Consider the following 16,946-nt stretch of genomic DNA (forward strand, 5'->3'; position numbering starts at 1 on the left):
GTTATTATTATTATTATTATTATTATTTTCTTCATATTATTTTTCTTTATATTTATCACTACTTTTTGGAGAAACCGTTAAAGTAGATGAATGATTTTCGAGCTCAGACTTGGCGAATCGTTTATCGTAATTTTATCATTGTATTTTAACTTAGACCTGTGTTCAGCGATTTTAGAAAATTTTTAATTCTAATTATAACACATGCGCAATTGACGAATTTTTTATTCCTCCTTTAGTGAGTAAGCTCATTGTCTCTCCCTTTCCCAATCACCGCCCAAATGCAGCCATTATGTTACAGTGAGACCGCCTTCACCGCCACGCACTTCTAGCCACGCGTATTGGCCGATCTTCTTTAATTAATTTTTCGTTAATTATTGCAAATATCGCAAAACAATAGAAGACGTTCTTTCTTAATTTGAGCCAATCTACCTTTACATTTCGGGACTGCGAAAACATTCCTGACACCCTGTATACTCTTAAAGTTTGGCCAACTATTTCTAAAGCACCCTGTATATACAAGGTGATTCAAAATAACCCTATTGTCCTTGAAATGACACATTCTTGAGTCAATTCTAAGACGATTTTTCCTTTGGCAAAATTTCGTCCGAAGTTTAGTTTTTGAATTATTAAAGAAAGTAATTAACTTATGACGGGTCGGATATAAGAGGCAGGCAAGGGTGGCGCGATTCACCGTCAGACGCGGGTGCTTACGCGGAGCGCCTGCTGCGATTAGCTGATCACTACATATGATATACACATGCGAGTACATACATTCTCATTCTCTCTCTCTCTCTCTCCAGAAAAAGATAGGGATGTATGTGGGAGGAGGTCGGACGTGTCTTTACACCCATTTGATCAACGAGCGACAGAATCCATCCGTGGCAACGGCATTGACGCATATCCTGTGGAGAGAGCATTCATACATTTTTCAGCCTAACGAATAATTGCTAGAAAACAATATTCGCAGACTAGAAAAATATGTGAGGCGCAAGTGGCTGGATCGGAAATCGAACCCGAGTCTTTCGCTTTCCGGGCAACTGCTCTAGACCACTGAGCTATCCAGACCTCACACCTAATGCTGCTTTTTAACACAGTGATATGCGACTCCAGAGCGATGTTGGTATCTCGCTCGATAAATGCAATACCGATTGCCATGGAGGATCCCTGAAAGGTCGCTCGCTGACCAAATAAGTGCCGGTGGAGGTATTCACGTACATGCTGGCTTCCGACTGGCCTTCCGTATGAAACGGCACCGACGAGCACAACGCCGTAGAGTGACCACATCCCCCAAGATCCCTCTAGTATATACTAAAATCCCCACCGTACCAAATAGCAGTGGCGGATGGACCCTAAGATAGGGCCGGAGCAAACCTCCAACAGAAGAAAAAATCGTCTAGAATTGACTCAAAAATGTGTCATTTCAAGAACAATAGGGTTATTTTGAATCACCCTGTATATATATACAGGGTGTCAAGAAATTTTTCGCAGTCCCGAAGTGTAGAGGTAGATTGGCTCAAATTAAGAAGGATGGTCTTCTACAGTTTTGCGATATTTGCAATAATTAACGAAAAATTAATTAAAGAAGATCGGCCAATACGCGTGGCTAGAAGTGCGTGGCGGTGAAGGCGGTCTCACTGTAACATAATGGCGGCGCGCGGCGAAGCGGTGATTGGGGAGGGGAGGAGCGATGAGTGTGTAGACGCGCGGCAAAGGTTCTTGAAATGACACATTCTTGAGTCAATTCTAGACGATTTTTCCTTTGGAAAAATTTCGTCCGAAGCTTTTTTGAATTACTAAAGGAAGTAATTAACTTATGACAGGTCGAATATAAGAGGCAGGCAAGGGTGGCGCGATTCACCATTCACCGATTCACATGTTATCAACATATCTACATTCACACACAAAAAATACGGGCCAGTAAATTTTAACACAATTTTTTAACATCTTTCAATAGCAATAAATCAGCGAAAAATTATCGTATTAAGATGAAACAAAATTCAAATTAAAGCTTGAAGAAATTAAAGCTTTCTCTTAGAAAACAAAAACACAAATTCGAGTTACAAAAAATGTTTTACAAAATGGCGGATGTTCAAGATAGACTTTGAGAAATGGAAAACAAATTTTTTTTGAATTATTGCATTGCTCATGAAAATCAGCTTCCTGGTACAAAAATGTATGGATTTTTAAACTCATTTATTTCTTAATAAATTCATATTCATTTTAATCAATTTTCTACGATCTTTTTTGATAAAATTATATCGTTTTAAGGAGAGATGTAAATCTGTCCGTCTATCTTTATGTGAAGCATCTTGGATCGAGTTACACTTAATTTTTTTTTCGAAAAAGTTTTCCATGATAATTTGTTTTTGAATTGCAGATTTTACAAGGAAAGTTTCATTTTGTAACATTTTCTTGAAAATGGTATAATTTTATCAAAAAAAGTTATAGAAAATTGATTAAAATATGAATTTGTTTAGAAATAAATAAGCTTAAAAACATTTTTACCAGGGAGCCGATTCTCCTGAGCAATGCAACAGTTTAAAAAAATTTGTTTGCTCTTTTTCAAAGTCTATCTTCAGTATTCGTCATTTTGTAAAACATTTTTTAAAATTCAAATTCTTTTAGTTTTTAAGAGAAATGTTCAAGTTTTAATTTAAGCTATATTTTATGTTAATACGATGATTTTTTGCTTTAGTGCTATTGAAAGATGTTAAAAAATTTTGCTAAAATTTTATTTGTTTTTTTACGTGTGAGTGTATATCCATCAAATAGCTACCAAAAATATCCAATATTGGATCTATACATCCACGAGTTTCGCGCCTCGCCGTTAAGCAGCGAAAACGAGAGCGCCTAACCTGAGAGTGGGATTCATCTAAGGCAGTATACAGGGTGTCCCATTTTAATGTCCCACCCCAAATAACTTTCTTATTTTTAATTTTAGAAAAAGATGATTCAGACAAAAGTTGTATGGTTTCAAGGGGGACATAAGGTGGTGTCATTAGTTTGACCTTGAATAGTTGCTTTAAAGTCACGTAAAGGTCACCTTCAATTTTTTTAATGAAACCCCTTACTTTCTATTGCATATTCTTGTAGATTATTTCAAGAGCTTTCCAAAACACTATAATTAAGTACCTTTTCGTTAAGTACTTTTTGAGTTATGAGGCTTGAAATAATTTCTTAATTTTACATAAACCGTAAAATATCTTGTAAAATATTCATTTTTCGACTATCTTACCTTAATACTTTTATGTACAAAATAATGAGAGAAATCAATTGGTGTAAAGAAAACACATAGTTGTTTTTAAGAAAAAATATGGAATTGTTAATTGCAAATTACATATTTCTTCTTCAAAACAACTATGTGTTTTTTTTACACCAATTGATTCCTCTCATTATTTTGTACATAAAAGTATTAAGGTAAGATAATCGAAAAATGAATATTTTACAAGATATTTTACGGTTTACGTAAAATTAAGAAATTATTTCAAGCCTCATAACTCAAAAAGTACTTAACGAAAAAGTACTTAATTATAGTGTTTTGGAAAGCTCTCGAAATAAGCTACAAGAATATGCAATAGAAAGTAAGGGGTTTCATTTAAAAAATTGAAGGTGACCTTTACGTGACCTTGAAGCAACTATTCAAGGTCAAATTAATGACATCACCTTATGTCCCCCTTGAAACCATACAACTTTTGTCTGAAACATCTTTTTCTAAAATTAAAAATAAGAAAGTTATTTGGGGTGGGACATTAAAATGGGACACCCTGTATAAGACCGCGGCACAGATCCTGCAAGTCACGACTTATCGGTCAAAGAGCTCATTAGCTCGAAGACTATTACAGCCACATCTCTTCTATTTTTTGCGAGGAGCCTCAGAGCTCTAAAAATTAACCGCAGATGATTAATTTTTTTTATGGGAAATTCCGTCATATATGAATCATTGTTTGAATGTGTAATTTTGTAACTGCACTTTTAACGCCGGTACATATCCGAGAGGGTATCGCGAGATGGAGAAAGAGACGGATGAGTAAAGGATGCGTTGCGAGAACCGAGCGAGAGCGCGCTATGTGGCAGCGCGCGAGAGTGAGCGAGACCGCACTAGGCAGCAGTACGCGAGAGTAAGCGAGACCGCACTATACAGCGGTACGCGAGAGTGAGCGAGACCGCACTATACAGCGGTACGCGAGAGTGAGCGAGATCGCACTATACAGCGGTACGCGAGAGTGAGCGAGACCGCACTATACAGCGGTACTCGAAAGCAAGCGAAACCGCACTATACAACGATACGCGAGAGTAAGCGAGACCGCACTATACAGCGAGATAGCGGCGAAGTCTAAGTGATAAAGAGGAGCGCACTCCAGTTCACGAGAAAGTGGAGGCACTCGTCAAGGTCCCGACACTCGCGCTCAGTCGATTGAGTCCGTGACGGCACTTTGTGTCGAAAGAGCCGACACTATGGGTGAGATCACGACACTGACCGAATGCCGTTCAACGCGTAAAATGGCGATTAAAAGAACGGCGATTATCCTGGCGCGAGATGAATCGCTCGATGCCTTTATCCCGGCAAGACAGTCGATTGCGTGAAGCGAAATTAATTTCCTTGAACGTCGCGTATCACTTGCAGATCTTCGCGACGGCACTTTGATTCGAGACTTTTTCGTTGAACTCGCGCAAGGACCTCTTTATTTTACTCTCGTTCCTTTGCGACTGGGGCGGGAGAAAGGCTTTCTCCGCTCTCCAGGACTCGCCGCGAGTCGGGTGATCGGAGCGAGCCTATCATAATTGAACACGTTAAAATCGCGTGATATCGCGATTTCCTAATTGGGTTGGACCTGATAATCCTACGCGGTCGCGAAGATCCTGACGGAGCGAGAGGAACAAGGACGACTATACGGATATTTGAGTGCTATCGATTACTGACGGATGGCGCCATCGATCCATATCTAGCGTTACATAATTTTCGATTCGATTCGCTAGATGAATCCTGAACAATTATAGAGCATTGAATGTATATCCATACAAAAATAAATATCAATATATAATAATAAATGTTTAATTAATAATAAATGAATCTATATAAATATCCACTGAATGTTGTACGGATATTTACAGGATATTGGTTTATACATATCCTGTAGATATTTATGAAACTTCGAATTGTGGACATTTGGATAGCTACAACATCTCTAATAACTCATATATTCTCATATATTCGTGGATATCCTTAGTGTCCATGAAGAATATCTAGTAGATATCTAATACTAATTATTTTCTGTATGGGAAATTTATTATAGGTGATGCACATGACCGATAATATGTCGATGATCTTTGAAACAATGGATTTAATACATGCATCGCCCGCTACGGTATCTCGCTGTGGTATGATTTATGTGGAACCAGTCGTTCTCGGTTGGCGACCTATTCTGGAATCATGGATTCAGAGATTAAATCCTATTTGGGCGGCAAATCAAGATAAAGTAATAAGCGAGCTATTCCATTGGCTGATGGATCCTTGCTTAGAATTTATCAGAAAGGAATGCCGAACAACTATAAGTGCTGGACAAATTCATCGTGTTGTGTCAACCATGTCGATCTTCCAGATGCTGATAGAAAATGCCATCGAGGAAAACCCAAAAATATTTGATCAGTATTTAGTAGTTTGGTTTCAGGCAGCCATAATTGTTTCAATGGTATGGGGTGCGGCCGGTACTTTAGATCTTGAATCTCGACATAAATTCGATGCATTTTATCTCAGTATATGGAGAGATGAGTATCAGGATTCACCTTTACCTATCAGTGTGACTTCCGATCCTATCTCTTTACCAGGTGAAGATCTGATTCACGATCAATATTACAGGTAAGGATCATTAAAAAAATTATGAAATTTAATGTGATCTCAGTGTATGTTTTTTGTATATCAAAAGTCGCAACAGTATCAAATAGAATTACAACATATACAATAGCGCAATTCTGGCAATTTCAACGTAGATGAAAATGAACTGTACATGCGTGAATAAAGTATGTAGCCAATGTACAGTAACAGATCTTTCATTTTAGTTTCTTCTTTTACTTATGCTTTCTCTTAATCCTATGAAAATGTTCGTCTAAGAATTTAAGAATAATGATACACATACACATACACATACACATATACATTAATTATATGTAATTTATTCTTTTAATTCCATTTATTAATATGTTACGTCCCTGCTTCGTGTTTCGGTGCTGCGTCGTGCGACCGCTCGTTGCGGCAAAAGAGAAGATCGTCTCCGGGATATTGTGGATTCAGATGTCAAACGGGGTTGAGAAAATAGCTGTCAAGCTATACGGACGCGTTTCCGTTTACGAGCGATAATTGTGATGTAAATACGTTGTGAATCTGTTGTTCGTGTGTGTGTTCTGTGTTCAGTTATTAAAGTCCTTTGTTACTCTTAAAAGTGTCTTGTCATTTAACGCGATCCGCGACCGCCGTTCTTAGTACGCGCGCGTTCGAGATATATCGTCCCGCGGACGCAACATTTTGGGGGCTCGTCCGGGATAGACGGACGAATTTGGGAGTGAAACCCAGAGAATCTTGTGAATACTTGAATCTTGTGATGGCTTCCGGCGAAGGGAATGAGAATGTGGAAGTTGCGGACCCTCCGGCGGCAACGGTCGCGCGGAAAAGGATGCGGGCCGCTACGCCCCTCAGAGCGGCGGAAACCACGGCGTTACAGGCTGCGTTGCAAGAGATTCACCAATTGCGTCAAGAGCAACGGCAGCAAAGGGGCGATTTTGAGGCGCTTCTACAACAACGCGATGAGGAGATTCGTCGGTTGACGGAGCAACGGGAGCCGCATTTAAACCAGCTAAGTCATTTCCAATTAAGAGAATCTCCTATGGTAGAAGAAAATAGAGACCGGGGAGTAATAAACGAGATCGGTTATAAGTTGAAACCGGATATTTTTGACGGGAGTGTTCCGTTAAGGGAATATTTTGTTCAATTCAATTTGATAGCGCGCGCTAACGGGTGGGACGATTCGTTAAAAACGGTAGCGTTAGCTTCGAATTTGAGAGGAAAGGCACGTTCGGTTCTGGACGGTGTACTAGAAATTGAAAATCTCTCTTTCGAAGAGTTGAAAAATAAGTTAGAACTCCGTTTTGGAGAAGCGCATTTGGCGCAAACCTACTATACTCAGTTCACAAATAGAAAGCAGAAATCGTCGGAAGATTTGCCTTCTTTGGCTGCCGATTTAGAGAGATTATCGCGGTTGGCGTATCCGGAGTGCTCCTATGAGGTGAGAGACAAAATCGCGTGCGCGCAGTTTGTTACCGCATTATCTGACAGTTTCTTGAAGAGAACGTTGCAGTTGGAGAACGTCTCTTCTCTGAAATCTGCCGTAGAGAGGGCAATGGCCGTGAAGGTCATTCAGGAGGGTTGTTTTCCAAAAAAATATGGAAATCGGAATTTTAGTAATTTCCCCGGTAATGACAGAAAGAATAATGGCGATTTAAATGGAAACAAATTTGAAAACATTAACAAAAGTAAAAATAACGATGGTAGCAATGAGAATAATAAAATGGGTTCGAGTAAAAGCGGGAAATATTTTAATAAGAGTAGCAATTATCAAAAGAACAGAACTCAGCGTAAGGAATGCTGGAACTGTGGTTCCACGGAGCACTTCCGATCGGAGTGTCCTACTCTCTCCGAGGAAAACAAGGGTTAGTCGAGCTCTTCGGGGCAAGTTCGACTATAAATGGTTGCGCCCCGGAAATAAATAAAGTTAATTCGATTTATAAAAAAAGTTTTCGGTTAAGTAGGATTATTTCCGAGACCCCTTTTTGTTTTAAAGGGATATTAGATGGTAAGGATTGTGTTTTTAAAATTGATACGGGTTTCGATGTTTCCATTTTAAATAGGAATATGATAGAAAAATCTAAATCTAGAATCTTAGTGAAGGATTGTTGTCTTATATACCCAACAGGGGAGGAAGTTCCTATTTTATTTAAGGTTGTTGCGACTGTAAATTTAGGGAGATGTCCTGAAATGAGAATTCCGATGCTAGTGGCGGATATTTCGGACGAGTGTATTTTGGGAATAGATTTTCTTGAAAAAAAACAATTTGTTGGGAATTTTTGATTCAATTTTCAGGAGTCAAGGTTCTGAAACGTTTTCTTGTTCGCGTGTAACTTCTTCTGTAATAGTGCCTGATTTTCTTGAAGAGCTTTTTGCTTTAAATTCGAAAAATTTGAATTCGCTGCAAAAGGATATTTTTGCAAAATTCTTATGCGAATTTCGGGATGTTTTCTTCGATAATGTTACTCCTGGGAATTGTAAAATTTTGGAACATGCAATTAATTTAAATAATTCAAATCCTATTAAACAAGCTCCTCGTCGAATTCCAATTCACCTTAGAAAGGAAGTGAATGGGATTATAGAAGATATGAAGCGTCAGGGTATCATCGAAGAATCAAATAGCCCTTGGGTGTCTCCTGCGGTTTTAGTGAAGAAAAAGGATGGTTCGTTAAGATTTTGTGTTGATTATAGGAAGCTGAATGCGGTTACTATCAAGGACTCTTATCCCTTGCCAAGAATAGAAGATATCCTTGACCAGCTTTCGGGAAACTCTTGGTTCTCTACATTAGATCTGAAGAGTGGGTATTGGCAAGTGAAGCTTCGTCCTGAAGACAAGGGAAAGACAGCTTTTACTGTCGGGAATGGACTGTGGCAGTTCACCGTGATGCCTTTTGGTCTGTGCAACGCACCAGCTACGTTCGAGCGTTTAATGGAAAAGGTTCTTCGTGAGGTTTTATTTAAAATCTGTTTCGTTTATTTGGATGATGTAATTGTTTTTAGTAAAACATTCGAAGAAATGATTAGTAATTTAAGGAAAGTCTTTCGTTCTGCCAACTTAAAAATAAATCCAAAAAAATGTTCTCTTTTTAGTAAAAAAGTCAATTATTTGGGTCATGTCATTTCCGAGCAGGGAATCTCTACGGACCCGGAGAAAATTAGCGCGGTAAAGGATTGGCCAGTTCCTTAGAATAAAAAAACAAATTCGAAGTTTTCTGGGATTTTGTTCCTACTATAGGAAATTTGTTAAAGATTTTTCGTTAGTAGCTAAACCCTTATTTGATCTGACTGGGGATCGAATTAAGTTTAATTGGACACAGGAATGTCAAGAGGCTTTTGACGAATTAAAGGAAAGATTAGTTTCTTCAAGGATTTTGTCTTTCCCAAACGAGTTTAAAGAATTTATTTTAGATACTGATGCTTCGAATCATGGGATAGGGGCAGTTTTATCGCAGATTCAGGGTGATTCTGAAAAAGTCATTGCCTATTACAGTCGGATTTTGACTAAGACAGAGAGGAATTATTGTGTTACGCGTAGGGAACTTTTAGCCATTGTAGACTCAGTTAAATCTTTTCATCATTATTTGTATGGAAGGAAATTTTTAATTCGCACAGATCATATTTCCCTTCGTTGGCTTTTATCTTTTAAAGATTTAGAGGGCCAGTTAGCTCGCTGAATGGAGAGACTTCAACAATACGAATTTGAAGTGATTCATCGTAAAGGGCGTTTACACTTGAATGCCGATGGTTTATCGAGGCGACCTTGTGCGGAAAATCGATGCAATTATTGCAACAAAATAGAATTTAGGGAAAAATTATTAGCACGAATAACTTTTTCAAAGGATAGTCCCGTGGATTGGAGGAAACTTCAATTGGAGGATTCGGTCGTTTCGATTTTCTTGCAAGCAAAGCAAGAAGATAGGCGTCCTCTTCGACAGGAGATTTTTGCTCTTGATAATTCGGCGAAGATATATTGGTCCTATTGGGATTCCTTATTTGTTAAAGATGGGGTTCTTTTTAAGAAATGGGAATCTCCAAATTTAAAGAAGATTATTTTTCAGATTGTTGTTCCGAGGAAATGCATAGCCCAGATTTTGGAATTGGCTCATGATGTAGCTTCTGGTGGACATTTTGGTGTGAATAAGACTTTGGATAAAATTCGGAAACGATTTTATTGGGCTACCTGTAAAATGGATGTTGAAGATTGGTGTCGTTCTTGCGACCTATGCATAGCTAAGAAAGGCCCTTCTGGAAAAGGAAAATCTCCTTTACAAGTCTTCAATTCGGGGGCTCCGTTTGAGAGAATTCAGATGGATATTCTTGGTCCTCTTCCCCGTTCTTCGAAAGGAAATCGGTATTTATTGGTAGTAATAGATTGTTTTTCTAAATGGGTCGAAGCTCTTCCGCTTAAAAGTATTAGAGCTAGAGTTGCGGAAGTTTTTGTGGATCAAATAGTTTCTCGTTTCGAAATTCCTTTAGAAGTTCATACCGATCAGGGGAGGAATTTTGAATCGGGACTTTTCCGAGAGACTTTATCCTTATTAGGGATCAAGAAAACTAGAACTACTGCTTTACATCCTCAATCAGATGGGCAGGTTGAAAGACATCATCGAACAATCTTAGAATATTTGACCAAGTTTGAATCAGAGAGATTGGGATAAATGAGTCGCCTTGTATCTTTTAGCTTATCGATCTTCGAGGCATGAGGCCACAGGATATTCCCCTGCAGAATTATATTTCGGGAAGGATCTAAGGTTACCTTTAGATTGTTGCGTCCGCGGGACGATTTATCTCGAACGCGCGCGTACTAAGAACGGCGGTCGCGGATCGCGTTAAATGACAAGACACTTTTAAGAGTAACAAAGGACTTTAATAACTGAACACAGAACACACACACGAACAACAGATTCACAACGTATTTATATCACAATTATCGCTCGTAAACGGAAACGCGTCCGTATAGCTTGACAGCTATTTTCTCAACCCCGTTTGACATCTGAATCCGCAATATCCCGGAGACGATCTTCTCTTTTGCCGCAACGAGCGGTCGCACGACGCGGCACCGAAACACGAAGCAGGGACGTAACACTTCCCCCTCCGTTCCAAAAATTGTCGCCCCGATATTTGTATTTATTGTAGATTTTAAATTTATTTCATTATATTTATCGATTATTTCTTTAATTATACTGTAATATATTATTTTAAAACAATATGTCGTTAAAATTTAGTCAAAATTATTATTTATGTTTATTTTATTTACACAGATTGTATAAAAAGCATCGAAACCTCTTAATATTTCAGAAAATACGCATTTTTTGTAAAAAATAATCCGTACAAAAGTTATAGGGTTTCAAGTGATGCATTGTATAATAGTATTAGTATGACTTTAAATAACATAGTCAAGATCATGTAAAAATCATCTCGGAATTTTTAAATAGAAACCTCCATTTTTTATTACATATTCTTGCACATTCTTACCTTAAAAGCACTTAAAAATACTGAAGTATTTTTTCATTTCTTGAGTGATGCTTGAAGGTTACAGATACTAAAAAGTTATCGCATTAGCATTACCCAAGATGTATCGCGTGGAAGTTGTTCGGTCGGATGTACACTCTTTTGTGTTGCGTAAGAGAGAGAGAGAGAGAGAGAGAGAGAGAAAGCAAAAGATTAAGTAAAAAATTGTTACGTCCGGCTCGAGGAAGGATGGGCCAAAGGAAGGACATTATTTATTTTACGACGACGACATTGTAACCTCCTTGTAATATCCTACACATACGCATGCACGCACGCACACACAGGGATCAGATTCCTACCGTCCATGCCGTTGGGTAATGCTAAAAGCATGACACAAGTATACATATGTACAGTAAGCGACGATTCTTTCCTAGGCGGGGCAAGGGGAGCGTAGAACTGGCCAATCAGCCGGCAACGCGGCAGTGGCTGAATGGCCAGTTCTACGCTCCCCTTGACCCGCCTAGGAAAGAATCGTCGCTTACTGTACATATGTATGCTTGTGTTATGCTTTTAGCATTACCCAACGGCATGGACGGTAGGAATCTGATCCCTGTGTGTGCGTGCGTGCATGCGTATGTGTAGGATATTACAAGGGGCAAGGGGAGCGTAGAACTGGCCAATCAGCCGGCAACGCGGCAGTGGCTGAATGGCCAGTTCTACGCTCCCCTTGCCCCGCCTAAGAAAGAATCGTTGTCGCTTACTGTACGTGGGCCGGGCAGCGAAGGAGAAAGTGGGGGTAAAGTAGTGGGGGGCGTTCCGATGTTGCGTCCTTCGCGCACAGCACAAGAGCGAGAGAGAAAGCATTACAAGACGTGATAGTTGTGAGACAGCTATATACCGCACTGTTTCTATACGTGTCTCGTATAGAGCTTTAATATCAATATCGATATATTTTTCTTTTCTTTCTTTAAGAAATGCGGCTTAACCGCGTGCACTAAAGGTCGGCATTCATTCTATTAAATTAAATAATAATTAAATTATATAAAAAGATCAAATTTAATGAAGAATAAATTCTTGACTCACGTACGTGCGCGCTTTGCGTGTGTGCGTATGACGTCGACCGTCCACACATACATACTGGGACACCATTCCTGCCGGTGCGTGTACACGCACATACTCACACAAAATTTAAATCTGACAATCTCATTTATCTCTATGTAGCGTATTTTGGGTCGAGTTATACTATAAGTTCTTTTTTGAAAAATTTTTTTGATAATTTATTTCTGAATTGCAAATTTTACAAAAAAAGGTTCATTTTCTTCAAAACGATATAACTTTATGAAGAAATATTGTAGAAAATTAATTAAAATATGAATTTGTTAGGAAATAAATGAGCTTAAAAATTCATACATTTTTTATACCAGGAAGCTGATTCTCCTGAGCAATGCAACAGTTAAAAAAAATTTGTTTTTCATTTCTCAAGTCTATCTTCAGCGTTCGTCATTTTATAAAACATTTTTGTAACTCCAATTTGGCTTTTTTTGAAGAAATATTCAAGCTTTAATTTGAACTTTATTTTATCTCAATATGATAGTTTTTTACTGATTTATCGCTATTTGAATAGTGTTAAAAAATTGTGCTAAAATTTAATGGCCCGTTTTTTGCATGTGAATATCCACTAAGTAGCTAGCCAAAGATATCCAGTGGATATTCATATACGGGTGTACTTCCGAAAACCGATTACCTCCGATTTGAATGAAATTTTGTAGAAAGCTTCCTTTTAGCTTAAAATACAAGCCTGTAAAAGGAATTTTGGCGACTGCTACAAAAAAGTCATTTTTTTAAAAGCGAGATTCCTATGGGTTTGTAACTTTCCACGCGAAGCGAGGGGGACGGGGTGGGTGCGGAAGGGGGGCCGAAGGCCCCCCTTGCACCCCCCCCGTGTGTGTGTGTATTTGGCTTGCTGCGCGACCTTGTTTACATTTGTTACGATTTGTTTACATTTTTTGCTAGCCGTTACACGTGTCACGGTCTTACATACAGGTCTGGAAACTCCGGTGGTGGGAAGTGTCCCGCATTTTGTCCTCGGTTTGTGTAGTTTGAATATTGGCCGCGTGGTTCGCAACATGCATGGGATGTTAATTAAACAAGATGGCGGTATTTGGTGTCCACAGCACGTCCGTCCACAGGTTCCACTGACGCGGTCTTATTATTATTTTATATTGTTTTTTTAATGTTTTATTAATAAGTTTACATAATAAGCGATATAAGTGGTAATCGGAAAGGATAAACAAATGTATCTTTGTCAAAAGAGAATTGCGCGCCTGAACATCCCTCGATCGCAACGACTTGTGCGGACATACAGGAAACTATCAATTTCGAGCCACTAAGCGGGACACCCCCACCACCGAAAAAGTAAACCAGTTTCCAGACCTGTATGTAAGACCGTGCTCGTGGTCTACGTTTTGATTTGTGCTGAGTACGTATGTATTGACATATTTTGTCAAGGTCAAGACAATTTAATTGTCTTATTATATATATTTCCCTTATTGTTATATTTTTCATTTTCTTTAAAAAAATGACTTTTTTGTAGCAGTCGCCAAAATTCCTCTTACAGGCTTGTATTTTAAGCTAAAAGGAAGTTTTTTACACAATTTCATTCAAATCGGAGGTTATCGGTTTTCGGAAGTTAATCCGAAAACGGGAACACTTAACCCGAGAGTGGGATCCAATTAAGGCAATATATAAAGCCGTGCACAGCACAACACCCACGATTCACGACTTATCGGTCAAAGAGCGCACTAACTCTCTAAGACTATTATAGCCGTATCTTCTCTATCTTTTGCGAGGAACCCCAGAGCTCCAAAAATTAACCATAGACGGTCAAGAATTCCATATCTCATTCCATATTTCACATATGTACGGATATAGAACATTGAATGGATATCTACGTAAAAATCTAATAAATATCAATATCAATATATATATATATATATACAGGGTGATTCTAAATAACTTTATGCTTTTGCAAAAACATAATCTTGACCGAATTCTAAGACGATTTTTTCTTTGGCAAAATTTCGTCCGAAGCTTAGTTTTTGAATTATTAAAGGAAGTAGTTAACGTACGACGGGTCGAATACAAGAGGCAGGCAAGGGTCGCGCGATTCACCGTCAGACGCGGGTGCTTACGCGGGGCGCCTGCTGCGATCAGCTGGTCGCTATACACATACAGACACACATGCGAACACATACATTCTCTCTCTGTCTGTCTGTCTGTCTGTCTGTCTCTCTCTCTCTCTCTCTCTCTCTCTCTCTCTCTCTCTCTCTCTCTCTCTCTCTCTCTCTCTCATTCGCTCACTCACCTGTAATTTTTTTTTTCTTTTTACGAGAGAGGGGAAAATGCATTTTATGCATACCCACCGGTCGATCCAGTGAGTTATGTGGGACTCGAGTACCAAGTCGAATTACCAACTCGGTACTCCCTACCCACTAAAAACCCCTCTCTTTTCACGAATTTCCTTTGACACACTGTCCCTCTGACTTCCCGTGATCTGTTTTCACATAACCTCAAAAAATAGTTATTATTACCTTGTTCGATGACTTTTGATGTATTGCTGTAATTGCTTGAAGGAGAAATGAATTTTCCAATAGATCGTACGTTCTCAAATTTAACGTAGATATCACGTTGCAAAAGACAAGAAATCCACACTAAATTAACTGAAAGTTTTTCTTCTTTCCTGAACTGTATTCTTCTATAAACTTTAACGTAATCACATTTATTTACTCACTCGATGAGACGAGAAATTTACTAATGACTCTATCACTAATCACTATTAATCACTGTCGAATAATAACTGTTGGCGATTAAAAATCACTCGATGAAAGAAACACGCGCGGACACGTTATTACACGACGCGACGACGCGACAATGCGACGATAATTACTCGGCGACTGTAAGCAGTTTTTTGTCATGGTAGGTTGCGGTAGGTTAAGGTACTACTGGCGCTATCGAACGCGATCATGTGTTCGATTGAAGAATGCGGTAAACATAATAAACATTTAACATATTAATATTATTATTATCATGAATGTGTGTGATATCCATACATCAATTGATGTAAAGAAAACACATAGTTGTTTTTAAGAAAAAATATGGAATTGTTAATTGCAAATTACATATTTTTTCTTCAAAACAACTATGTGTTTTCTTTACATCAATTGATTACTCTCATTATTTTGTATGTAAAAGTATTAAGGTAAGATAATCGAAAAATGAATATTTTACCAGATATTTTACGGTTTATGTAAAATTAAGAAATTATTTCAAGCCTTATAACTCAAAAAGTACTTAACGAAAAGGTACTTAATTATAGTGTTTTGGAAAGCTCTCGAGATAAGCTACAAGAATATGCAATGACAAATAGTAGGTTCCATTTAAGAAATTGAAGGTCACCTTCATGTGACCTTCAAATAACTCTTCAAGGTCAAACCAATGATACCATCTTATGGCTCCCTCGAAACCAAACAACTTTTGTCTGAAACATTTTTCTCTCCCGGGCTTGGTTTTCGAGTTATTCTCCATTAAAGGTTAAAATGGTCCACCCTGTATATATATATGTATTGTGACGTAATTTCATATTTTACAATCCTCGGATGTTAGGATGAGAAGGAGCGAAAACGTCGTCGAAACACAAGTAACGAAAAGAGAATACTCACGCTCGGAGGATGGAGAGAGGAGGGTGTTCTGCGTGAGCCGCGGCGAAGCGAAGGCCATATCAAAATCTCGAAATTGGGCGCCAGATACGATCTTTCACGTATCAATTCATTAATCGCCAAAATAACGCGACAAATGCTTGCCTTATTCGCCACCGGCCTAACTTGCCTAACGGTAGAGGGGTAGGGTCTATGGAAAAGGGTGTTATAATTATTTATACGAGACTTTACGAAAATGGATAATTCGATAACACGATAGAATCTAACGTTCACGAAAGGCCGACACTCAAATAATTTACGCAAACGTATTATAATGAAAGATAACAAATTTATTCAAAAATAAAATAAAATAAAAGAAATAACAAATTAAAGAAACATAATAGTAACATAGATTGGAGAATATTTGCAACAACGAAATATAACAAACATATAATTCGACAGCGGTGATCCTAATCATAAGATAATCTATCGATATTCGCAAAACGTGAAAGTCAGGAAGATCGAATATTCACGCGATACCGAAAATCTAAGGGAACGCTATTCACATTTCATATATTTCTTATATTGTTCTTACGGCCAGACTTACAAGGGGAGTACACGACGTGCCCCTCACCGATTCAAATGAGGATTTTTTTATGTGTAGTACCTAATTAGAAACAAGTTCTGTTAAAGCGAGAGAACGCGCTTCTCAAGCATTCGTCTGAAAAAAAATGTTGAAGATTTGCCAGCATTTCTTAAGACGTTGCGATGAAGCATTATCGAAGCGCCCCGGTGGCTCGGTTGGTAGCGTTCTTCTTTTGTAACCGCGAGATCCCTGGATCGAATCTCGCCGTGTGTAACTATTTTTTTTTCTTTTATTTTTGTGTAATTTATTTTTTTTTGTTCCTAGGAATATTTTATAACATTAATAAATAAATATTACAGTTTTTGTAATTGACATTTAA

The 16,946-nt window shown here is 38.3% G+C and overlaps 1 protein-coding gene across 8 annotated transcripts in view; it reads left to right on the forward strand.

Annotated features, from left to right (window-relative positions):
• Dhc62b (Dynein heavy chain at 62B) overlaps nucleotides 1-16,946 on the forward strand; it is an 835,389-nt gene that overhangs the window by 424,997 nt on the left and 393,446 nt on the right. For all 8 annotated transcript variants that reach the window (XM_083104284.1, XM_083104287.1, XM_083104288.1 and 5 more), the window contains one exon: nucleotides 5,295-5,857. In XM_083104284.1, coding sequence (XP_082960410.1) covers nucleotides 5,295-5,857 — 563 coding nt within the window. The remainder of the gene's footprint in view (nucleotides 1-5,294; nucleotides 5,858-16,946) is intronic.

This window comes from Camponotus vicinus, unplaced genomic scaffold (genome assembly GCF_025532165.1).
Source record: "Camponotus vicinus isolate PSW18456_S1 unplaced genomic scaffold, iyCamVici1.0 SCAF_7, whole genome shotgun sequence".
NCBI classification, from domain to species: domain Eukaryota; kingdom Metazoa; phylum Arthropoda; class Insecta; order Hymenoptera; family Formicidae; genus Camponotus; species Camponotus vicinus.